Source organism: Porites lutea, chromosome 3, assembly GCF_958299795.1.
Source record: "Porites lutea chromosome 3, jaPorLute2.1, whole genome shotgun sequence".
Taxonomy (NCBI): Eukaryota; Metazoa; Cnidaria; class Anthozoa; order Scleractinia; family Poritidae; genus Porites; species Porites lutea.
Genome location: NC_133203.1, coordinates 30,850,589 through 30,877,568, shown reverse-complemented (window position 1 = coordinate 30,877,568; position 26,980 = coordinate 30,850,589). Strand labels below are relative to the sequence as shown.

General features: G+C 38.3%; 2 protein-coding genes and 1 pseudogene across 2 annotated transcripts; 1 reads left to right on the top strand and 2 right to left on the bottom strand.

Annotated features, from left to right (window-relative positions):
• Positions 1-4,034, bottom strand: part of LOC140929601 (hyaluronidase-1-like) — a 5,268-nt pseudogene extending 1,234 nt beyond the window's left edge.
• A 7,398-nt stretch (positions 4,035-11,432) lies between these two features.
• LOC140929599 (uncharacterized) lies at positions 11,433-14,234 on the top strand. Its single transcript, XM_073379348.1, has 2 exons — positions 11,433-12,012; positions 13,116-14,234. The coding sequence occupies exons 1-2, from the start codon at positions 11,433-11,435 to the stop codon at positions 13,997-13,999; spliced, it is 1,464 nt and encodes a 487-aa protein (XP_073235449.1). The 3' UTR covers positions 14,000-14,234.
• Positions 14,235-19,538: 5,304 nt separating this feature from the next.
• On the bottom strand, positions 19,539-20,144 carry LOC140932143 (uncharacterized). Its single transcript, XM_073381789.1, has one exon. It carries the CDS (start codon positions 20,142-20,144, stop codon positions 19,539-19,541), a length of 606 nt encoding a protein of 201 aa, XP_073237890.1.
• Between the last annotated feature and the right edge of the window lie 6,836 nt (positions 20,145-26,980).

The window sequence follows — 26,980 nt, the reverse complement described above, 5'->3', positions numbered from 1 at the left end:
GCTTGGAGGGGAGGGTCGTGCATTCAATTTTCACCTTTATGTAAACTGCGAGCAGTCTCTTAATATTTTTCTTTTGAGACATGGTAGAATGTAAGGGCATTATTTTACCTTTTTGTTCACCGCGGGTGACTCTGAGGAAAGAAGGACAACTGCTTGCAGTCTAATTTTCACCTGCGGGCTCTCGAAATTTTTTGTGAGCTTTCTGGTGTAAAATTTCTCCTTCTTCCAAATTAATTGGGAGGCAGCATGATATTAAATTGCTGGACTTGTAATTCGGACGCCCCAAGTTCAAGTCCCTCCAAGACCACTAGCTAAATTTGTTCCTAATTGGTCAGGCACGGATCTAGGATAAATACTGGCCGATTTCCTATTAATGAGGGGCCGAGGAAGCAAGCTTCTAGGGGAGGCCGGGGGAATATAACACCAGGAATTTTGTGTGGAATAAGTTCCCTTTCCCGGGTTTCTGATTTATTGAGGGAGCATCTAATGCTCAGAAATTGGAAAAAGAGAACATTTGTCCAGACCATTTTCCAGATTTCAACTTGAAAAGTTCTATTATTATTAAAAATATATTTGTTATGAAAAATCTGACCGATTTCCACAGAACTGTGAAAACTGGTGTGGATTTGCACCTGTTGGTCGTCCTGAGTTCAAATCCTCTACCATTCTTGTAAACACAATGTAGCCAGCTGGTTTGCCTTAGGCCAGTTGGGGTCTTAACACCATTATGTTTGATTTAAATTATTTGTTTCCCGAAGGCATTTACGTAACCTCACTAGATACTGCTGAGGATAAATATTAATTGACTTACCACATAGAGGTAGACCTGAGATACTGCATATGTTATTCGAACAAATGGGAACACAGGAATGGGACTTCCATCCAACTTCTAAGCGAATCTAAAGCTTTCCAGAAGCGTGTACTTGACAAGCAATGTGCCAGCATCTTTTTCATTGTAACAATTTGGAAATCCATAAAATCCCCACAAGGACTTTTGGCGAAGTTTCTAAACAAGCACCAAAGTTTCTTCCATGAATTCTCGGGCTGCTGTTTCAAACTCTACTCTAGCTATGTCTTCAACTAAACTATCTGGCCACAAAGGGTGTCTCTGTTTGACCAGTTCCATAGACTTGTTCCTATAAATTGAAAAAATTAATAATCAATTTTGTTTATCATTTTGCATCACTTAAAGTGCCCATCACCTAAAATTTTTTATTTTCTTATCTGAAACTATACCTTATTAAAATAACTTCTGCGAAAAAAATTTCCGATTTGAACAAAAGCCGATTTTTTTACAATTTTTTGAAGTCTACATTTTTGTGGTACACTCGCGCCGCTGATCATGCAAACTAGCAAGCTCACATATGACGTCATGTGAGGTAAATTAAGGAACTCGCATTACCTTGCCTTCACCAGCTGTACACGAAAAAGATAAATTTCAAGTAAGGATTGAAACACAATGTCTTCGTAAGAAGAAAGTTTTTCTGAAAAAGAAAAACCTATCGGAACTCTTAATGTTTTCCTGTTGATAAGGTCACGTGTTCCTTAAAGTACGTCATACTCCGAGAGAAGACTAAGATGAATGGTGTGTAAAATGGCGGCAAATTTGAACGTTTTCAAAAAATTGTAAAAAAATCGGGTTTTGTTCAAATAGCAAAATTTTTTTCGCAGAAGTTATTTTAATAAGGTACTGAGTTTCAGATAAGAAAATAAAAAATTTTAGGTAATGGGCACTTTAAGTGCTAGTGCCTGCATGCTCATACCCAACCCCAGAATTAACAAGGACAAATTTGTTCGTTAAATAATTATTTTCTTTCTTTTCATTCATTCATTAATTCATTCCATTGAATCAATTGATTGTATGAATGAGTTTGATTTTGAATGATTGATTCTGATTTTAGATAAATAAATCAATCATTCATTCAATCAATCAATCTTTCATAAAGTTCTATATAAATTATTCATTTAAGGCTTGCAAGTTGGTCTCACGCAAGGAGCTGGAATTAGGTGTTGCAGTAACAAGATCTCAACAACACCAAAAATTCAAATTAATCTTCACCTTCTCTGATTTTGTGAAAACAAACTGGCAAACGTGAATTGGACAAATTGCCATATTATTATTGAAATTCTTCACTGAAGAGAAACACAACCAAGTCTATCTTAGATTAATATTAGACATGTAGAATACCCTTAATGAGCCCCTGAAAATGGGTACCTGCGGATGCCAATTCTGTCACGTGCTTTCCATTATATAAACAGTTTTTCAGGTGAAATATTTGATAATATCAATAATATATTTTGCATGGTAATGCTACTGGTGAGCTTTTATAGTGCAACCACAACAACGATGGAAACAAGAAAATCAAGAAAGCAACAGTTTTAGTAAGCAAAGCAAAAACTCTGATCGTGCAGCACAATAATATTTTTGGGCAGATTTTTTACCAGTCTTGATTGGAATAGCAATGTGATCGGTGCTTTAATCCCTAAGATCTTTGCTTCATCAACAGCAATTGTCGCAACTTCGATTACTTTGGAAATATCCAATACAGAGGCTCAACAATCAAAGTGTTCAACTATTAAAGACAAAACAAAATTCTGACAGACCCATAGATGGAGAGTTCATCCCAGTTTCTGTCAAACACAGGTCTCCAGAATTCCCAGTCATATCACACCAATACCTTGAAATTCATTATCAGGAATGACATTTGCTACATCTTGCTGTACTTTTATTAAGTGTGCTGTAAGATTTTCAAGCTATCACATAAAAAGAAAAAAAATATGGCCATTGTGTACCTTAAAGTTGGCACATACATACAGTTACACTATTTACAGGTAGCCATTGCGACTCCTAAAGGAGGAATTGCTATATTAAGATCTCTCCTTACAGATAACCTAGTCCAGGTAAGGTTAGTCACCCCCCCAGAGTCTATGTCCCCTCACTCTTTTCAAACAGTGGTGTGGGTTCTTTTACATCCCACACGAACCAGATAAATGAAAGTGCCTTGAGACTGGAACTATGGTTTTTCGTCCTAATCTGAAGAAAGTCTAACAGTTTGCAGATGTCATTACAAGGGCAGCACTTTCTTCTCAGTTATTTAAAGACCCTGAGTGGTTTAAACCCGCGACCTCCCGATTGGCAGACTAATGCTCTCCCAATAGCCTGTAGTGAAGGTATTTTCTTTGCATGCGCAAATGTTTTTGCTCCCAGAGGTTCCATAGCACCTACCCTAAGGATACTTTTTCTGCTCTCCCCAATCTTCCTCTGTCATAAAATCAAAGATTGTGGCTACAACAATAAGAACATAAAACAAGTAGCTTTTGCCGTTCCAAAATATGCCTGCACTAGCTGCAGGCTACTCTCCCAACTAAGCTAACCAGGTGGTAGAGCTGCAAAGGGAAAAGCTTAGTGCGTAGTAACCTCGCCTTCTTCTTTTAGTGAAATTAATGAATTGTCAATTTTAGCTGCTGCAAATTTGCAGCTGACTTCATGACTGCCATGTTGGTCGACGAATAACAAAAACGTTTCCCACCGCTTGTATCTTAACCTTTCATTTCTTTCTTTTTTTTTTTCTCAAATTTTCCGTTGTCACGTTGTCACGTAGTTGCAAGCCAAAAAAACAACCCTACACCCTAGCTACACCCTAGAGTTACTCTACTACAATAACAAGTCCACTACCTGAGGTAGACCACCGTTGAAAGCTTTTCCATTGCTGTCCAAATACGGATACAATCCAAGTTGTGTGTCGTAGAATATAACCATGTATTCTCCACACCACTTCTGGTCTTTGTTCACCACGATGTCAAAAGCACTCAGATCTAAAGAGACGTTCCACTCTGGTTCACATCGATCCGTAGGTGTGTTCTATACCGTTATAAATGGTTTGTTAGGCAGAGGAGGTCCCTGGAAACAGCCAGAACTACACACTACCACAGAAAAAATCAGTGAGACGATATAATGTAAGGCCGATGCACTTGTGAAGGTAAAAATCGTAAAAATAATTTTGCTGCTCATTTGTTGTCCTGGAGGCGACTTGCACAGAGAAAGTCAGCGTGACAACACGTACGTGACGTCACTACAAAGTCGTGGAAACGAGGCTGTAGCGTGACAAATTGTAGAAACCGCTGGATATATGCCGCAAAACCCGGGGCGGAGGTGTACTCCCGTGAATTCTTCGTAGGGGTGTGCCGCCTGGTTCCCCAAATCCTCACCCTATCTCAGACCAAAAAAGGTCATTTTCCACACCCGTTCTCACAGCGGGGGCCTGTTTTTCGGAAGTCTCGGCAACTCTTCGAGCCCGGAAAGCTGTTTGCCGCGTTTACATTCAAGGCCAAAAATACAACAATTTTGAAAATAATAGAATGAGACTAGGAATCGTGCTAGTATTCAGCAGTTTTTAGATTTTAAATTTTTCTTTGGGCCCGAAAAGTTTCCGTGCCTTACGAAAAACGGGCCCCTGGCCTCTAAAATCTGTACCCGTGTTCAGACACACATAGCCAAAAATTACGTCATCATTACTTGTTAGATTAGAACGCCAAAAAAAACAAGTCCTATTACTCTTTTAAAATTGAAACGGAGAATACGTTCATACCGACCTCGAAAACCATACTCGATTCCAAACCAAAATGGGCAAAGTCTATACCCGTTTTCAGACCGAAACGACGCAAAAACCATACCGTGAGGCACATCTTACATGGCTTATGAGGGAGTAGGCTGGGCCGCAAAAGCATGCGTCCTGCATTGAGAGCTGCGATTCTTTTCAATGGCGCTATCTAATTTCTGAAAGAAAGTTAAGGAAAGGATAGACCAGACAATAGAAAAGACAGCTTCAAAATGCAGTGTAACCCACCTTTATCACACAAAACCTCAATAGTTATAAACAGTGGAACCCCGGTAATACTGTCACCAATGGGTAAAAAAAAAGATGACCGTATTAACGTGTTACTGTATTAACGAGGAGTTTTTTTACAGGAAAAATGTATGGCCGTTTTGCCAGGCGGCAAAAAGAAAAGGGGGGAGGGCGTAATAACGAGTTGACCGTAAGGCGGGGTTCCACTGTAGTCGCGACCCATTATTTACCCTGAGATTATTAAAAAAAAAAAAAAAAAAAGAAACGCCTGATCGCAGGTTACCAGGAGCCGATTACCCTGAGGTTACCCATTATTCGATCCTACAGACTAACGTTATGGTTGAGAACCCCTCCCCCGCTTCTCCCGCTACACCACTCCGCCCAGTCTTCCATTACGTAAGGTGTTATTTATAGCGAATAGCTTCCTCGTCTTCCTCTCCGCCGTGCCACGGTTTCTCTGACGCGGCTTAGCGTGCGAAAATTACTTTGAATTTCCGTAATTTACTTACGTTCCAGGAAGACTATTCTACTTCACCATGAGGTAAGTTGATCAGTAAACTTGACTGTCTCCGAAAGACAAGGTTTTGGATCAATGAAAGCGATTTATATGTCTTTTTATAAAGTGTGTCGACTGCCAAGTACACAGTGCATGTCTGACTTGTATTTTATCGTTCCCTTATTTGTTTTTGATAAACACATACTTTTCAACCTTTTCTCGACTAATTACACACTCCAAGTTAAATTTCCTTTAGAATTCGAAATGCCCCGCCATCGAACGATTCGCTATTTTAAAGGGAGCATTTGTTTGGCAGACGGAAGTTCGTGATAATCTGGGTGACTTTCATTTTCGATATATACAATGTACAATGCTGTTATGCATATCTGATTATTTTATCGTTCCCTTATTTGTCTTTGATAAACACATGATTTTCAACCTTTTCTCGACTAATTACAAACTCCAAGTTAGGTTTCTTTTAGAATTCGAAATGCCCTGCCATCGAACGATTTGCTATTTCAAAGGCTGCAAAGGGAGCATTTGTTTTTCGGACGGAATTTCGTGATAACCATTTTCGATTTTGAAATGGCCGTCGGGAAAACCCTAGTCTGCTACACAGCCGTTTTTAGTGTCGTCACGCAACGCTCCTCCCCAGTGTGGAGGAGCATTGCGTGACGACACTAAAAACGTCTGTGTAGCAGACTACGGTAAACCCCGCAAAAAGGAACATTCCGGAACATGCCGGAACATCCCGGAACATGAAAAAATAAAAATAATTTTCATACAAAAATAATAATAAAATAATAATAATAATAATAATAAAATAGTTTTTGTAAAAAATAACATAAAATAACAAAAAAACGAAAAATAACGAAATAAAGAAAAAGAAACCGGTAATCATCCCTGAGTATGAGAAAACAATATTCTGTTGCGATTAATTTGTTGGGTGAGTGAGGGTCCATGTAAATGACAGTAATGAGTGAAGGCTTGCCCCTAAATTCAAAAATAAAATGGGTCATGAGGAGGGGGTTTTGAAGCTTTCTTCACACAGCCACCTCTTGTAATTGTTTACCAAGAGTTTAATCGTTTGACAGTTACCCATTATATAGCTCAGAGATGGTCTGAAATGTCGCAAAGTATTTCATGTCTAGCCAAGGTGGTAGGTACTTCATGTAAAGTCAACATGTAGTCTCCTTATATATATAACTGACATTTGCTTACTTGAGGTGGCTTGGCGCACGCTACTGGTGTACACGAGCGTAACATCGTGCCTTGTGCACGATTCGCGCTCAAGAAAAGGCACGGTTTTTGTGCCAAGGCACGGGAAAAAAACATGTAAAGGCACAGATTAGGCACACTTTAGGCACAGGTAAGGCACGTTTTAAATATTGCTAAGGCACATTTTAGGCACAGGTTGGGCACAGTTTTGGCACGGTTTAGGCACAGTTTAGGCACAAATATTCAACGCCGGGCACTTTTTTGAAAATCTTTGTAACCCGACTTGCAAAAAAGAACAAACTTGGTACGAAATACAAAAATAATTCAGATCAAACACGATGCAGTTAGAAGTATAGGAAGTGTAAGTTTTGAGCCGCGTCGAAAGTCGGGAAAATTAACGTATTCTTCGACAGTCCGTGTTTACTCCGAGGATAAAGTGGAAATTCACACGCGGTATGTGCGGTCTGAACCTTTTCGATTGCCATGCAATTTTATAGACTGGCTTTCTTTCGTTTCTAAAAGAAATCGTGAAAGAAAGTCGAAGCCGTAATAACAAAAACAAAGCTAAAGAAGTAAGGCACAAAAATAGCCAATAAAAGTCGTAGAAAATACTTTTTGCGATCGCGGTAAAATTGGCCTGAATTTGCATAACAACATCAAAAGTGGTAATTTGAAACCTTCATGCCAACGCGTGTTGTTTTTTGGTACAAAATGCGGCTGCTTTTTAAAAATATTTCTCTAACTAAAAAAGTAGGATTTACACTTAGTAGTAAAATAATTCAAGCTGCTTGTTTGTTTTTGTTTTCTGGCTCTGTTAGCAAATTAAGCTTTGATCGTATAATAATCGATGAGACGTGCCAATTTTGCTTCAAAACTCATCGGCGTGCAATCAATTTTTTCGTTTTCGTTTTATAAGTCATATCACAAGTAAATTCTTTTTTTGAATGCAAATCTGCCCTCCTGAAAAAACAAATATTTCGTTCCAACTAAACGCTCCGTTAAGACGGGGAGAAGAAGCCCACTTGGAAATTTTTTTAACATCACAGGGACCGCGGAGGGGGAGGGGCTGGTAGGGCCGCGGCCCCACCACTTTTTTGCGCCCCCGCCCCCACTTTTTGCGCTAAAAAGAAAAATAATTAAAATAAAAAAAAGACTTGAAACAAGTTTTTTCCGTCTATATTCCGCTATATTCTCTGTATTTTCTTTAATTTCAAACGCCAGGCATTTTGTGGGGCTCCTGTGCTTTTCGCGGTAATTGTGCTCTGGGGCCAACTTGCCCCTTGATCAAACGCCATGCCTTGGCCACCCCTTCGCTTCTTTCGGCAGCGTGTTTTGTACTTCCAGCTCCGGCAGAGTTTTTTATCAGTTTTATCAGACGAAATGAAGAAAATTACTAGCTTTTTCAAGCCAAACGAAGGTGAGTAGTTGTTTTGAGTTGATAAAAGTTTTGTCTTTTGTCAGTTTCTCCTTTCGAATCAATGAAATATTCGATAGCAAGAAGAATTATATTACTTGAACAGTGAGCGGCCATAGTTAGAGATTTTTCAGATCACTTCAGTGTAGTATTTTCTATACTGAAGTTGTAATCGCGTCTTTTCTTGCATTGAATCTGAACTGACCGTGTATGTTGGCCGACCTATAAAGAGCAACAAATACACTGGATAAAGTATGCAAAGTCACGCGACAGAAACAAATCAAATACTATGATTTTATTCCTTTTTTCGATTTTCAATATGAAAAAATTATTTTCAGTTGTCAGCCCTGCCACTTTTCACCTTGCTCCGCGGTCCCTGCATCATGCAGTGAAATTCTTGAATCGATGAAATTATATCAACACGTCATTGAGCTGAGCACTTATTTTAAATACGCTAACCTGTTTAAGATTCCATTTTCCTGTTTGTCGGGGCTTTCCCTGCTGTCTCTAACCGTATTCTGAGTCATGTTATTTTTTATTAGGGGATAAAAAGGTCGTCAGACCGTGCTTCTAGACTTCGTAAATCTTAAAACTGACATAATTGCCGTGCGCACTTTTCTTTCGCCGTGGAGCTCAATAGGCTGGACACGATTTTCCGAGTGACTCAATAGTTTGGCACAACTTGTGCACAGATTAGGCACAGTTTGGGCACAACTTAGGCACGGCTTAGGCACGTTTTTCAAAACTAAAATGCACACTTTTATGCACATCTTCGGCACATTTTAGGCACAAAACCTTTGTGCCAAAGCACTCTCTAGAATCCGATTTTCAGTCCAACGGACGGTTTACGAATTTTCACGTTAAAAAATGCTGTCTAACCTTAGATATTTGATCTTAGCATAAAAATGGGTTTCCCGAAGTCTTGACAGTTAGTCTATAAGGAAGGTTTAACTTATGAGCATTCCAAAAATTATTATTTCTTCTCTTAACAACAAAAGAAAGTCAATCAAAAGCAATCTTTTAAATTGACGTTCGCACTGCACAGAGATCGGATGTAGACAGAACATCTTTCTTAAAACGCCCTAAACCTTTTTTGTTTTTAATACAGTTAGTACTCATAAGTCACTGACCTCTGTGGAGAAATTTTTCCAAAGTACCATTAACAGAAATAGAGAAATCCCACAATATGCGTGGTTAGACTGTAAATGTTACGCAAGCTGTTAAAAAATGGTCACATTTTGAGCCATATTTTTCATATTTTAATTTTATTTTGGTCTTAAAGCCAGAAAAAAAATATTCAATGAAAAGCTGTTTATAAACTTTTACTTCTTGCCAAATATCGATGTGATCCGAGTTTTAATAAGTTCATAAGAGCCAAACGATGTGAGATTCTTAGCCGTGTACACCAGTAGCGTGCGCCAAGCCAGGTGCTTTGCTTTCTTGAGGTTGACATGAATTACTTACAGACTAGGCTCTGCAAACCCAAGAAGAGCGAGCTTACAAATAGGGGCTCCTGTCTTTGGATTTCAGTGGACAATACTCACATTCGTAATAGTTTCTATACTGTTTACAGTTAGCCTGATATTTCAGACGTCACCCCAAGTTGAAAGAGGAGTTTGCGACTCGTGGGGACAGCTGAAATTCAAGCTAGTTTACAGTCCCCTCTTTTTTCCCGCCAGGTTGAGGGTGGTGATTGCCTCTGTCACAGTGATTTAATTTCGGCATCCGCTGTGACGTTGCATTTTTTTTCACTCTGTGTGCAGAAACGCTGTTCCCCCTATATTTCGAGCCCAAGCCTAATTTATCGAAGACACTTAAAGGTTTGCTTATGTGACTTGTTATTTTTGTAAACAATATTTTTCAGCTAAATTCACTGAATATTGACAGTATCCATTTGTTACTTGTCCGGGTCAAAGGTGAATAGAAAGGAAAGGAGCTGTCCTTAGACGGCTAAAATTTAGTCTAACTGACAACAGTTGGAAACTACCACTGCACTTCCACAGCTACTGCAACTATTCACAGCGAATATGAATCTTATCCACTAAAGTCCTAAGCCACGTGTCTCTAAGCTCTTCTTACGGTGGCAAAGCCATAAATGGATAACCGTCTAATGATTATAACCGCGTGGCAAACAATTGCAAGAGGTGCCTGTGTGAGGAAAACTTCAAAACCCCCCACCTCGCGACCCGTTTTAATATATTATGAATTTAGAGACAAGCTCTCACTCATTATTGTCATTTGCATGGACCCTCACTCGCCCAACAAATTAATTGCAACAAAATAATGTTTTCTCATACCCGAAGATGATACCAGCTGCTTTTTCTTTATTTCTTTATTTGTTGTTGTTGTTGTTGTTTTTCTTTTTTTTTTTTCTATTTTAGATTACTTAATGTTATTTTCTTATTATTAATTTTTTTTAAAAATATTTAATTTAATTTTTTTTTTTTTTAATGAAAATTATTTTTTCATGTTCCGGGATGTTCCGGAATATTCCTTGTTCCTGGTTTTACGAACGCCCGTCCATTTAATAGTGATTTTGTGTTTGAACGTGTTAGTTTCATTTGTTATGCTTATGGTTAATAAAAGAGTGGGAGTAAGGGGTATGAGTGAGGATTGGGAATGGGAGATTGAAAAATGGGAAATAGTAGTCAGCGTTCATACTGTATTAAAAATCGGTTAATTTTAATAAAACCACATGAAGGTTAACGGCGTAAAGAGGTTTGAATATTATTCTCCTTTTTATTTTATAAATTTGGTTTAGCACCAGTCGTTTTTATACCCTGGGTGTCAAAAAAATTGTAAGCAATGGTGAAGGGTGGGATTCCGCGTCGGTCTCCCATTAGGGACCTTACGACACTACGACAGCGACGGCAACGGGAACGTCGAAAAAGCAATAGGTTTAATGAGCAAAACAAGAACTCTGCACGTGCATCACGCTTTTTTGCACATTTCTTTGCCATCCCTGCACGACTACGACGTGAAATGACCAAATTTTAAGTTTACTTAAGAACGGGAACGGCAAGCGGGAGATAAATTCTAGCATCTCTGTCTGCACTCGGACGCGGTGCCCTCTCTTCAGTTCCAACTAAAATTCGCTTCTTTTAAGTATCCGGGCGTATTGAGATAATCGCGAAATGGTTTGAAAGGATGCCAAGTCTATTTTCCAGCGACGTTTTCATAGACGTCGCCGTTGTCGGATCGTAAGGTCCCCATTCAAGTAGTGAAACGGACACGCCTCTACTTACAGTTATACTCGTTTCGCACGCTTACATCTCCTTGGTCCGGTATCAAGGGTTATTTCGACTTGCTTCCACTGCTCTCAGTCACAATTTTAGTGTTTAATATTTTTCAGAGCAAAACTATCTGCATGGCGAATAAGTAGAATGTATCATTAGTGATCAGATTATCAGCAAAAACAGCACAAGGTTCTAAAACATTGTATTTTCTTAGCAGCACCATGTCTAAATTTGCTGGCTCAGCAATTGCTCAGGGGCCATATGTTGGCCGAATCGATTGTTGGTCAGAGTGGAAACCAACCAGTGAGGAACCACTCTGGTTACTACTCTCAGGAGCTACTGACCCACCTAAAGAAATTGGAATTTCTAAAAGAAGAACTCGAGATTCACAGGGAGATAGGAATGGCGCATTTCTTGCTGGTGTGACTCGAGATTTGGTCAACATGGAAGATGAAGTTGGAACAAAGCTGTTCAACACTGTTAAAGATCTTTATCTAACTAAGGGCGCAGCTCTCCGACATGTCACCATGGTCTTTAAAAAATGCAAGCAAACAAAGGTCAAGCCTATGTTATACTATACTGGGCATGGTGAGATTGGTACTGGAAACTGGTGTTTTGCCGATGGGACAATCAGTATCCAAGAGATTTTGGACATGGTGCCTGTGGAGTGTTTTCACCCGATGATCTTCAGTGATGCCTGTTACAGTGGCCACTGGGCAAATTTCTGTCTGCAGAAAGGTATTTTTGATTTCCACTGCCTTGCAGCATGTCCGGAGTATTCAACGGCTCTTGATACCAAAGGTGTGTATGTTTCACATGCTTTATTAATATGAAAAAAGAAACTATTAAATTATATTAGGCGTAAATAGCATTCAGAAACCAAGCCAGTGGCGTCGTTTCCAGCTCGAAGTATGCATTAAACAGAGCTTCTTTCATTAAGCTATATGGAAAACGTCTATTGTGATTATTTTTACAGTGGAACCTCGATGTAACAGAGAGCCAAGGGACTGGCAAAATTTGTTCGCTATGCAGTGCAACCCCGATATAACGAAGCTCTATATAACAACAGCCTCAGTTGGTATAACGAACGATTTTGTTTTCAATCCCAGTATAGTAATTGAATTATATACTATAAAGAGAAAGCCCGATATAACGAAACCGCCTTATGGCTAACAAATTTTGCCATTCCCTTGGCCTTTCGTTGTTTTGATATCGAGGTTCTTTTCCAGATATTTTACTACAGTCGAACCTCCACTAACGGCCACCTCTCTACAATGGCCTTTTTTTTTTCTTTTTTTCGCCCCGGCTGACAGTCCATACATTGATTCTTGTTTAAACCTCTCTACATCGGCAACGGTCACAAAAGCGCGTCCCGAATTAACTGCCAAAATGAACTCTCGAAAACGGCCAGTTTTTTCAGCCACTGACGCAAAAGTCAGAAATGGTCGTGATATTTGATCCGTATGGCACGTTGATGTTTAATGGCAATCGTATTTTGATTGTGTTCTATTTATTCTGTCTACAATACGTATAGGGAATATTGCGAGACTTGTTCGTTTTGTCATGATAACATTTTCATTTTCAAGTTTTCCTTGTATTTTTTACCTCTATATATCGTTTATGATTGGATTACCATTACGGGATACAGTAAGCATGAACATGGCACAATAAACATGTTGCACTCCCCTAGAAAAAATTTGTCATATAACACCCCTACCTCCCCATAACGGCCCGGGGTCTCTCCACAACAGCCAATTTCCTCTGTCCCCGAGGTTTGGAGAGGTTTGACTGTATTATTGGGGTAAAGAAAAATCGTTTTGTATACCCATGACTTCGTTATAGAGAAGTTCGTTATATCGGGGTTCCATTTTACTGACATTCTGCACTTTTCAAATTACTTGTAGATGAAGGAGGAGATTTAACACTGTACATGACTGGAAAGAAACTACGGCCAAGAACAGAGCCCATGTATAGTGGCGGAAATAGACTGGACTTCCCCATCAGCTATGGATATGGTACCGTTGATTACACTGATTTTATCAGTAGTCATATTTTTAATAGTCAAAACATTTTGATTTCCCAGAGCATGCATAATGGCTACTTCTCAGGAATTTTTGCGAGTTCAAAACTTTACAATCCAAGACGTGCGGTAACTTGGGGAATTAAAAGAAACTGCGACGAGTTTCTTGGGTTCGTCAAAAAGGAATGGAAAGGCGTTAATGGTAAGTCAAAGAGGATATACTCCCTTGCCTGTGATGAGAAGTTTGGTTTCGGGGTGTTCTTCATGGAAGGCTATGGTACATGTCAATCTATTTTAAGAAACACGGATGATATAAAGGAGAAATGGGATGAGGGTTTTAAGATTACTTCATGTTCTGCCCTATATTCAACATTTTACATCATCATGACAAAGGGCACGAAGGAATACCATGAAAAACAGCAGAAGTGGTTTACTCGTAGTACCTGGAAAGAAACAAATGATGAAATACAGGAGGGATACAAAGAAAGAAAAGCTATCACTGGAATATGTTATTCCAGTGGGCTGAAGCTGTATTTTGTTGTGATGTCAGCCTCAATGGGGGAACAGTGCTTCAGGTGGTTTGGCAAGACTGAAGGAGAGGCCAGGAGAGATTGGGAAAATAAGAAATATGATCAGGGATTTCATCCTACTATCATCTTCAAAGATCCAACTGACAATAAAATTTTAAGTGTGATGACGAGGGATGAAAATAGATCGGGTTATGTACGTCGGTCTCACTATAAATTAAGGCAGATTCCTTTAGTTTAATCCAGTTGAATGAAGTTGTATTGAAAAGAAGACGATTGCAAAGTTTTCATTTTCCTTGTTGATTTCAATAGTGAATCCGATACTTGCTGTCTGAAAAAGCAGAATTTCTTCCTATGAAATCTAACGGGCAAAATAAACTAGAACGAGTGCTTTCCTGTATATATTATTAAGTTGTGCCCGGCATGTCGACGAAGGTTTGTTTTACAAACCGAAGTATCAGTGGGGCACATGACCAAAAACGTCAAGGTTTGTTTGTTTTGTTTTGCTTAAATTAGCTGCAAAAACCGTGGACGAAGATTCTGCTAGTTGTAAAAGTTGGATCTCTAGAAAAGAGATCAAACCAGCCAAAATATAAAGCACCAAGAACAAGAAGTCCAAAGACTACTGCAAAGCTGATTTAAAACTACGTATATTGTTTTTTATAACAATATTTTGGCTGGCCATGCCAGCCGTCTTCAGGTTTACAGATGTTACTGAACTGATATGAACTTATGTTTTGTTTTGTTTGTTTGTTTGTGTGTTTTTTTTACTTTATATTTTTTTTGTTTTTGGTCTTCGTCATGAGGATTTCAGTTTGCTGTTTTTTAGTTTTTACTGATCCAGATCCAGTTAGTAGAAATCCAGTTTCTCTCTAGGGTGTGGCCACTGAACTCTTTCGTTTGTTTTGGTGGCTTTCCTGTTCTATTTTAAAGTTACAGATTGCTCTCAGCACCTTCAGGTGTACAACTAGTTTTCATTTTTTATTACTATTATTTTTAATGCAGTTGTTTTTTTTTTTTTGCTGCTGCTGCCAGCTGTGAAATCCTTAGACAGTTGATAGTTGATTTAGACAGAGTTGTCCCCAGGACATGATTACTGCGCCGTTAGTGTTAGTATAGGTAATAGCATGATTTGTAGTGATATTTGGCATAAATACCACGAGTGATATTTCGAAATTGTTATCCGTAATTTCACGAGCTGTTAGGCGAGTGAAATTTGAGACAATTTTGCAATATCACGAGTAGTATTCATGCCAAATATCACGTACAAATCATGCTATTATTTGTTTATACTAATACCCGCAAAAGGTTTGTAATTTTCACATGTAGGTATTTCAAATTAAGCTGAAATAACACTGCTCTAAGCCAATCAAATTGCAGTAATTTTTCATGTAGTATAAATTAAAACATACCATGTCCGCTGTTTTACAGTAAACCCAGGAATAGAGCTTACCGAGCTTCAAACAACTCGAGCCAGGTAATAATTAGTGTCCATACTTATAATTACAAGAGATTCCGTTGCAAGAGGTTAAACGTAAAACTATTATAACTACGTATCCCTGTCCAATTCTGTGGTTCTTTTACGGACCAGATGCGGTTGCAATATACTTGTAGTTCCTGTATAGTTTGTAGCTCTTAAGAATAAAGAAATATTTTCACCATTTTGTAGTATATTTTAGTAGGGGCTTTACTCGGAATTTGCAAATTTCAGTGAATTTTAGCATATTATCTTATATAAAGTTTTTTACTACTTTATCGTAACTGTTACAACAATAGTGTACAGTATGTTGCCCAGTATCCGGACACTTCAGTTTAAAATTGCAATAACTTTCCTTCTTTAATCGCAAGAGCTCTGAAATTTGGCCCAGTGAAGATCTATCTAGTCCTTAATATGACGAAAGACAGTTTAACTTTCTTGCCTTTGTTTCCATCGCTAAATTAATATTTTTGCAGAGCTCCTATGTTGCCCAGTATCCGGACAGCTGGCCCAGTATCCGGACACAACAATAACAACGTAATTGTACATAAATTTTCGACAGGCAAGCGACTTATAAGCTTCTCTTGCACTTGCAAAGTAGTCTGGCAATCGATTCCGAAAATATAACCTAGCATCGTGAAATAAAACATAACAAATGACTGGGGTATGGTAGGGAACGCGAGCGGCTGTTTTAAAAATGGTATAATTTCTCCCTTCTTTGTCTAGGAACTTTTTCACTGATTTAAGGAAGGCATCCGTGGACATGCCGAAGTCGCAGTTTGCAAGCTCAATTAGCCAATCTGCAAACGACTTTCTTTCTTCATTTTTTATTTAAAGAAAAGCTTGGGGAAGGGACCTCAACCCGACGGTCAAAGGTCACTCTCCTATTTAGTCTGACCTGCAGTGTTGATTTCTTCATGCTCAGTCCCCACAATAAGCCTGCTTTTCTAGCACTAATTCCTCCTTCTTTCACATCTCTCAATCCCTTTGTGACATTTTTTAGACGATTGCAACCCCATTCTAGCAGTCCCAACTTGGGAAAGAGTGAGAATTCCAGGTTCAACTCGGACGCTTTCAGTTATATATAGAAAATGCAGTCACGCGAAACAAGCGGCGCACACGAAATCAAGTCGCCTCTGAATGAGTGAAGAAAATTTCCATACGGAGTTGAGTAGAGTTACATTTTACGACTATTTCATATATCCTAAGCTTTAATTATAGTCACTGATATGAAATAAATCTTATCCGGAGAATGTACACAGCTAATTCATCGATTCTGTACAGCAAAGAAAAAACTGTCCGGATACTGGGCACATGACATCAAAACTTAGTGAATGTTTCTGGCTTCCGTTATTCCAAACAAATCGAATTTCAAGAAGAATTAATAAACCTCCCGAAAACCTGACTTCCTTAAAAATCTTCACTTTAAAAATAAAACAGTTTCTTTGAAAATATCACACACTACCCTCCCTTTTCTGACCAGCACTAACTTTACTGCGCAGTAAACAGCGTAAATATTAGCCATGAAAAGTTTATTCTCCTGAACAGAACGGCGTCTTCTGCGACTATTTCGCAAGCTTTCAAATTGCCAAAACTTTCATCTTAAAGCTGAAATGTTCAGCTTTCATCCGAAATACTTCGTTTACCGAGAACTGAGAAGGGCGCCTCAAAAATTGAGTTTTTGTTTCAAGTGTCCGGATACTGGTACCGTCCGGATACTGGGCAACATACTGTAGTGTTGTATATTACAGTTCGACTAGGGTCTCAACAGGGTTAGCTTCAGCCTTTAGTTTAACCATCAGGGCTATCAGACGTCGAAAAAGGTGATTTTTACCGTTTACCTTCAAAATTGCAGATTATTATTGACCGTCAAAACCTTTCTAGGTAATTTAAATCTCTCTATTTCAGCTCCTACAATAGTGATCTTTACGAACTGGAAAAACCAGTTCCCTGAGGTTCTCAAAAGCACTTAGACATTAATGTCATCAATTAATACTGAACAGGAGTTAATAATTTCAAAAACTCTTGTAATAAATTCCCACTTAATAACGGCCTTCAACCGTCAAAAGCTCTAAAAACTGTACCTTCAAAGTTGGAAAAATTGACCGTTAAGCGTCAAAGCTACTACCCCTTTGAGATCCTCTTGCATTGTTAGCAATATTTTATATTACCCCAGTCAGTGTTGTCAATTTCCTCGTGTAGTAAATACATCAATACCGTTGAATGGATAAATTTGTTATAATTATATAGCTGGTAGCTAGTCGGCAGATATTTTCAGCAAAGCTATTATCCCTTAAGTTTTAAACAACTTTGGAACTGTTCAATTAAGACTGATAAGTTTGGCTATTTTCAGTACTGGCTTGATTATAATTTCCTTTACAAATAAGCAAACTGTCCGATTTAAGAAAAATAGGAGAATGGCAGTTGCTCTGGTGGCCAAGACCGGCTAATTACCGGCTGAAAGACCCCTTTCAATTGATGGCTTTTTATTCACTACACATATCAGTCTTTCTCGAGGCTAGGATTTGGGTTAAAGTCAACAATTTGTTGGGTTATGGAACAAACTCGAACGGTTTAGTTGGCAGATTATGTTGCATTTGATCGATTATCGAACTCGACACAAGGAATTCCGTGTTCCATTGCCGACTGATCGAATTCAATGGAACGACGAGTTCGATTGATTTTGATTTAAATTTTTGCTCGGTTTGTTCGATTAAAGGTACATCATGCCTTAAGTAAGGCTGATACAAGTGATTGCAAAGTCTATAACTTCACATTTCGTAAGTCTAAACGTTAGCGGGATTTCGGATTCCTAGGGCTGAATTCCAGATACCAATGCTCAGGATTCCGGCCGTATTCGACCAGCTAAAATTCCCAGGATTTGATTTTAAAAAAACTTTTAGGATTGTTTTGTAATATTCAGGAATGTTCTAGAGCGTGCTGTATCGTGCTTAGTCGAGTCATCAGGGGCACCCAACGACAATTTTCGGAACATATCTGTTCGGAAGACGATTTGAGATCTAGAATTTTCGGAACATTTTTTCCAAAATTTCTTGCTTGTCTCCCTCTCCTAGGATTTTCGAACATCTAAAAAATGGTATAATTGCCCATTTTTGACGGATTTATACCCTAAAAAGGTCACCTATAATTTTCGGGAGCCTTTTTCGTGGCTGAAATTTTTGAATAGGTAAGTTTTGATCCCTGTTATTTTCGAATCACTAGACTTTCAGCTAGGAAATCCGAACAGATGAAAAATTTTTAGGGGGTAAAAATATGCCTATATCTACCGTTTTAATACTAAAATACGTTTAACAGTGCTATGTTTAAGTGGTTTTGAACTATATCCTCGTTGGGTGCCCCTCAGTCATTCCTGACTGGTTTATGAATATTAGAATCCTTTGTAATCATACAGAATATTCTAGATTACCAGGCTTACTTATATAAAACTGAAGCTAGTAGCAAGTTGTAGTTGTTATTTGGTCTCGCTAGTTCAATACAAGATGTATGCTACAGAATACAAGTACTCGACACTGCAAGGATCTGATGACGTTCCAAGAGGTTTGTTGATAAACAGGAAGATATTAGTCCGTCCAAGCGTGAGAAGCGTTTAATGGCCGAGGGGCTTTCACGCCAGTTTATGCAGAGTTGATGTTGATCCAGTCGAGTGTCATGGAGTGTGACATCACCATAGCTAAATAATAAAAGGCACACATCTAAAATAGTTTCTAGTGATGTTTGTAAATCTTACAGTAGCATCTTTCTTTTATTTTATCCAAATAAAAAATCAAACCTGCTCAATAATACAATTAATATCATTGATAAAAACATAATATTGACAGGTCATACACGACTCCCTTTGGCCAAGTTGTTTTATATCTTTGACCTTTAAGCTTCATAGTTTGAGTTGTCCATAATGTTGACAGGCTATTCACGTCTATCTTTGGCTCAGTTGCTGTAAGTTGCTTTGACCTTACCTTCATAGTTTACCTCTTACGAGTATATCTTGTAGTGACTTTCCTCTTTTGTAAGATATTATGGAAGGGTCTTTAAAGATTTCTCTAAGCAACGGTTGGTTTTGTATAAGATACCATTTGTGCATGATGATTTTTTTAGATTCGGTACTGAGGGGCGATATTCTGTCACGAATGGCAGTATTTTATTGTGCGTTTTTGTTTTGTTTTGCAAAGCCGACATTCTTTCGTGATGCTTGACTTCTGATGGGTGTTTATCTATCACTTTATCTCTATAACCCCTTATACGGAGTCTTTGCTTGAAATTAGTTACGTTCTCTTCGAACGTTTTCTCAGAAGAGTGTGTTCTGAGTTAATCTTAAGGCCTCGCCTTTTATGAATCCTTTCTTACCCCCTGGGGGATGACATGAAGAGAAGTACGTGTATTGGAAAGTTTCTGTCGGTTTGAGGTGTATACGCACATCTAGGATTGATTCCTTCTTTAATCTTTCTCCTTTGTAAATACATGTATCCAGAAAGGCGGTTTCTGTTTCTGAAACTTCAGCAGTAAATTTTATGGTCGGGTGGTGGTTCTTCGCTAGTTCGATGAATGAGTATATTTCTTCTTTGTCTACATTCCACAATGAGAATATGTCATCGATAAATCTCTTCCACACTAGTGGTTTGTGCGGACTTTTGTTAATAATTTCTGTCTCTATTGCAGACATAAAAATGTTAGCAAATGCAACTGCCATTTTTGTTCCCATAGCTGTACCTTGTACTTGGAGGTAGTTTTTTCCAACAAATTGGAAAGAATTCTCCCTTAGGATTTGCAGTATATCTGCGAGGTATTGGCTGGGTATTGGAGGTTTGTTTTGATAGAATGTTTCGTATGCTTTGCATATAATGGTAATTCCTTCCTCCTGTGGGATGTTTGTGTATAGGCTAGTAACATCCATAGAGACTAAAATAGCATTTTCTACGACCCTGGTTTTCTCTATGAAGTTGATAAAGTCTGTCGTATCTTTAAGATACGATTTTTGCGATTTAGCAATTGGTTGGAGGAGACTATAAACAAATGATGAGATTCTTTCCGTCGGGCCTTCGCAGTCCGATGTGATCGGTCTTCCAACTGGTGTTGGTTTGTGAATCTTTGTGAGAGTCTAGAATTGTGGTATTCGCGGTGGATTTGCCGTGAGGGACAGCCATCGTCTTGTCATCTCGTCTATATCTTTCTCTTTGTAAAGCTTATCTACCAATTTCTTGACCCTTCTAGAGGTTTCTACTACCATTGGTGTTTCTAAGGGTTTGTAGTTTTCTCTGTCATCTAATTGTATTTGACCTTCTTTTATCTTGTCTTCTTTGTTGAGAACAACAATAGAAGAGCCTTTATCTGCTCGTTTAATGTTGATGTCCGGGTTTTGTCTCAGTTGTTTGATGGCAAGTTGTTCCCTCTTGGGTAGATTGTTTTTAGGCGTGATTGCATTTATATTAGCAAGTTGTAATTTAACCTCTTCTAGGTATATTTCTAGTGCGACTGATGGCTGAACTGGTGGCTCCCAGTCTGACTTTACATGTAAGGGGTGTTGCTCTTTATCTTTTCCATGAAACATATATTGTAGACGCATTCGTCTAGCGAAAGCGTTGAAATGTTTTAATAGTTCTGCTCTAACGTGACCTGTGTTTGTCACCGGTGTGGGGATAAATTTAAGACCTCTTGACAGAACATTTATCTGATCGCGTGTCATTTTGTAATCTGAGAGGTTTTTGATATGTTTCTTTCTTGCTTCTGTTATGTTCTTATCTAAATCACGCGCTATTTTTCGCCTCCGTTCATTGCGATTTTTGTTTGACAATGGCCGCTTTTTCTTTCCTCTTTCATTTTTTCCAAATTTCTTGCTTGTCTCCCTCTCCTAGGATTTTCGAACATCTAAAAAATGGTATAATTGCCCATTTTTGACGGATTTATACCCTAAAAAGGTCACCTATAATTTTCGGGAGCCTTTTTCCTGGCTGAAGTTTTTGAATAGGTAACTTTTGATCCCTGTTATTTTCGAATCACTAGACTTTCAGCTAGGAAATCCGAACAGATGAAAAATTTTTAGGGGGTAAAAATATGCCTATATCTACCGTTTTAATACTAAAATACGTTTAACAGTGCTATGTTTAAGTGGTTTTGAAAATTATACTCGTTGGGTGCCGCTGAGTCATTCCTGACTTCACTAGCTTATGAATATTAGAATCCTTTGTAATCATACAGAATATTCTAGATTACCAGGCTTACTTATATAAAACTGAAGCTAGTAGCAAGTTGTGGTTGTTATTTGGTCTCGCTAGTTCAATACAAGGTGTATGTTACAGAATACACGTACTCGACATTGCAAGGATCTGATGACGTTCCAAGAGGTTTGTTGATAAACAGGAAGATATTAGTCCGTCCAAGCGAGAGCAGCGTTTAATGGCCGAGGGGCTTTCACGCAGTTTATGCAGAGTTGATGTTGATCCAGTCGAGTGTCATGGAGTGTGACAACACCATAGCTAAATAATAAAAGGCACACATTTACAATAGTTTCTAGCGATTTTTGTAATTCTTACAGTAGCATCTTTCTTTTATTTTATCCAAATAAAAAATCAAACCTGCTCAATAATACAAATAATATCAGTGTGATAAAAACATCCGATGAACTAGCTAAAGAGGGCGCTTAAAAAGCATAACACCAAATGGCCTCTCGGCTAAACCTGGAGATTTCATACACTGTTCACACAAGGTTATGGCACAATGAGCCCTTATGGTCACCTCTGTATAGACTTAACAATGCCCCTGATGAAAAAGTACCAAAACTACAGGGGCACCCAACGACAATTTTCGGAAGAATATCTGTTCGGAAGACGATTTGAGATCTAGAATTTTCGAAACATTTGTTGTAAAATTTCTTGCTTGCCTACCTCTCCTAGAATTTTCGAACATCTAAAAAATGGTATAATTGCCCATTTCTAACGGATTTTTACCCTAAAAGGGTGACCTAGAATTTTCGGGAGCCTTTTTTCTGGCTGAAATTTTCGAAAAGGTAAGTTTTGATCCCTATAATTTTCGGATCACTTGACTTTCAGCTAGGAAATCCGAACAGATGAAAAATTTTTAGGGGATAAAAATATGCCTATATCTACCGTTTAAATACTTAAATACGTTTAACAATGCTATGTTTAAGTGGTTTTGAACTATATTCTCGTTGGGTGCCCCTGTTATGGCACAATGAGCCCTTATGGTCACCTCTATATAGACTTGACAATGCCCCTGATGAAAAAGTACCACAACTATGAAAAGCAAATGTGACCTGAAATAGGTAAAACGTTTGTCAGTAACCACTTTCATGGAAACATGCCAAAGCGTCAGAGCCACACAATACACCTTTTACACAGGCCTTGATCATAAGTTATGACGAAGCAAGTTCCAACTGAAGAAGGACCGGCCAAGAAGTTCGTGCAGTGGTAAACAGGAAGAAGCAATTAGTCGTCCAAGCGGGAAGAATTTGATGGCCTTTTATGAAGTCGCTAAGGTATCCGGCCAGTTCTGCAACCTTGGAAACTGTTAATATGCCTTCATGTCGAGTGATGACTTACAAAACTGATTATTCAATGCGATATAGCCATTGTTACAATAGTTTAGCAACAGTTATCACTGTCTTTATTGTTGCTTCCACAGGTTTACTAAAACTTAGAAAATAGGCCAGTTAACTTACCGTTACAATAATTCATTTCTTTTATATTAGTTCCATCTGAAATTAAAAAAAGAAGAAGAATATGCATGCACAGTAAATACTAGTAAAAGTAAACCATTAAAGAAAGGTGGCTAGGTTCTTAGAATTGTGTTAAATGGCCTTTCTGTTTAAGGCTAAATGAGCCCTCGATCAGAGGGGACATATGCATTGCAAACTGATCATGATGATGTACTCATGTATGTATTACAGAAGCCTTAAAGGGTAGCTGTGTAATGTTGCTTCCTATCGCCACCACAGTTAATCGTTGTTTATTGTTCATTATACATGGATATGTAGCCGTTAAAGATAATGTCATTACTTTTTGTATGAACTAAGGTTACAAAATACAATTATGGAATAAGTAAAACTTTGCTAAACAATTGTATAGGCACAGCTCTTTCTATTCCTAAGAAACCAAACAATCGGTATGCATTTAAGGAAGGAACTACAACTTTTTAACTCAGTATTAATCACTTTTATTAAACTTCCTGTGACACAGCTAAAGCAAGTTCCACGCACATTGCTGATAAACAGGAAGACGCGATTTGTCGTTCGAGCGAAAGAAAAAATTGATGGGCCTTTTATGACGTTAATTTACGCATGCTTGCCTGTGTTCTATTTTAAAAGTGGTTTTCTCGGGGCAGAGAATTCAACAAATGTAAACTATTTCATCCTTTCATTGTACTGATTTAACATACCTAGAAACACTTTGTAGAACCTTTTCAGGCAGCTTTAATTGCAAAAGCGAATCATTCTTCTGATGTCAGTAAAATCAGAAACATAGCTCGCGAAGGGGTTTCAAAGATAGCATGAATTCTTTTCGCTTTTTTACTTACGTAGGTGGGGCTTTCAAGTAGGCCGCATTGACTCTCTGTTTTGTTTTGTTGTCCACTCTCATTAACCAGTGCTTTTTTGTTCCTGTTTGACCAACTTATCTGTAGTCTCCACGTAAACATTGATCATTTTAAAGTTAAACTATAGTGTTCAACTGAGGACTTCAAGAAGCAAGGGCTTTAAGTTAAAACGTGAGTAGACAGTTATGAAATAACTGCAATTAACTTTTGCAGCTATAAACGTAGCCCAGTTAGGTGGTGAATTGTATGATAGTTTCGTAAAATTTACGTTCAATGTATTGCTATGATGAGCCTACCTTAAAGGGGATATAGTGAAGCTAGGTTGTTTATTTTGTTCTTTTTCTTTGCGTTTGTCATCAGTGATAATATTTGCATGTCAGTCCAATTATGACGCACGCAGGCAACGTTTTCTGTGTACATTTACCAAAAAATGATGAATTTTTAAGGGTTTGTGGTTAAGAAACCGCACATAGTCTTTACTTTCTATATGGCTCTTAACCTAAAACGTAGACGGTATTTTTTTTTTCTTTTTTTACTGAGTGGTAGTTTTTTAGTCAAAACTCTTTTTTAAAAAGGCATTTGATTACTGCTGGATTCTATGGCTAGACTCCAGAACACATGCCTTGTGGAGTTCTCTGCCTGTACCTCTAAGGACGACAGGTTACAGAACCCGTAACAATATTGGGAAAGGACTGATTTGTCATGCCTAGCTAGACATGAAGATCCTATACCGAACACAAGCAGTGGAGAAACGTCTGTACCACTAGTTACACGTAGCAAAAACCAACAGATGTAGCTCTTCATCGTGCATCGGAAAGACAACGAATTGTCTCCAGTCTTAAGCTTCATCTAAAGATTCAAGAGATTTGGAAAAGGAAATGATTTCATTAAGTCCTTACAATAAACAACCGTGGGGGTAAACAGAAAGACTCAATGATTTAGTCAAGCAAATGACGTCACAAGTAGTTTGTTTAAACTCAGTCAAATGATCAGTCGGCTTTGAGTCCATTTGTTTGGCATGACAAGTGCTATCATAAGTTATTGCCTGTGCGGTTAAGGAGAACATCTCTTTTTAGGTTAACTAATAGTTTCTTTATGGTTCCCTGTTTGTGACCTAGAAATCGCTTACATTCATACTTTGAAAATGACCTCAAGAATTTTATCAATACTTTGAAACTTGGGAATTAAATCGTCTTTTTATCTATGCAACAATTAAGACAAGGATGCGGAGGATTACTTACTTGTAGAACTTTTGGACACCAATAAAAGAATGAAAAAATTAACCTATTTTTCCAGAATCAACTCACCTGAGAAAACAGCCGACTTTTCACGATGCCGCAAAATGACGTCTAAGAAACAAGCGCAGAAATAGGCCACTTCCATTAAGAGGTCACGTGACCAAGGTTTCCTTTAAACAATGAGTTGGAATCTTGCTGTTGCCAAAAAGTGACAGAGCACATAAAAATTATCTCACACCCCAAATTCGGAAGGAAACGTATTTAGGGGAGATACTTTATGGCACTTTGATTTTTTAACAAGGTATTGTGAGTTGCATTGGCCGCCATGTTGGGGGGCATACTCTTTTCCTCTAACATGGCGGCCAAACTTCGTTTTGCTTGTATCATGTTAAACGCTTAATTGTTACGTTCAAATGCGCTGTTAACGTTACCACATTATCTTTTCAATATTTCCCTCAAAGTTTGAGTGCAAAATTTGTGTTCTGAAAGAGGTAATTCATAGTTTTAAAAATCACATCTTGGTCTCGTGACCACCTACGAACTTGTTCATTTTAAGAAAATGGTGCGGGTTTGAAAAACCTAATCAGTATTATTTTGTTTAAAATATGACTCACCAATTGTTTTTCGAAGGTAAAATCATGTAACTTTCCTTTTCTTAAAACGATGTCACATGACCTCTAAGTGCAAATGGCCTATTACATACTGATGATGCGTCACTACCTTGATCCCGGTAGTGTTTCTGGCATGGTCGTGCCTCGTGGGAATTTTGCTTCAACTAATCAGGAGTGCAACCCAGATATGGGTAGTGATGCGTAGTTAGTATGGAATTTCTGCACTCGTTTCTCCCACGTCATTTCGCGGAGAAACCAGTGGTGGCGTTGCCAAATGTCGGCTGTTTTCCCAGGCTAAGAATCGACACGTTCTTCTCCAAAAACGTGCCATGGGCCTTCTTAAAATATTTCGATGAAGTAATTCTTAAAATAGCATTTCTTATGGAATCTCCAAGCATTTTTGTTAAACCTTGGGAATTCTTCGTTAGTGGTAATGATATCGCGGTTCTATCGAAAAACTTTCATCCTTCTTTTTTTTTTTCAATTATGTCAACGCTCTTCTTCAACAAGGGAAAGTCATCATAACTAACATAATCATCATAACTAACCTTTTTCCAGTTGGTGTGACTGTCCATTGTCAGGTCATCGTCAACCACATGATTAACGGACTACAACACTCACATGACTCATGAGATACATCAATCACGTGGCTAAACGAAATGTGACATCATCAACATATATTTGTATCATTTACTGACCAAATGATACTGCTTTGCTTTAGGCTAATCGCTCACAATAGATAGACGGGGAGAAAGATCATGCGGCCATTGGTTAATGACGTGTTAGTTGTATAGTGCTTACTTTAGGATAACGTTATTAGTATGTGTAATCAAGAAGTGACGAGTGAAATTAGGGAATAATTTCATGCACGTTTTGCCCAAGTTCTAAGAATTTCCCTCAAAGCTCGGGAAGTTATTATTAGAACTTGGATAAAACGCAAGTGAAACTAGTTTCCTAATTTCACGAGTATAATGTCCTAGGTGACAAATTACGCATACAATTCACTCACAATGGTAGCCGCTTGTTGATGCATTTGTTCATTGAATCGAAAACTCCACGAACAGAAATGTTTAAAGCACAGATTTTGACCTCGGTTCACAAGTCTCTGAGATTTTTAACAAAATACCAGTCAGAATCCTTCTTGATATGTTCTTTCATGTGGGGTTTTCTAAAGCGTCTTTCCATTCCCTGACATCTTCTTTTATAACATTTTAAAACTTAGACGCCATCTTGGCAGTGGGAAGTGCAGAACGTTGAGATCATCTGTGAAATAATAAATTAACGCTGAAATTTTCGCGCCAATATTAGGGAGTAATTTTTCACCCATGATATTA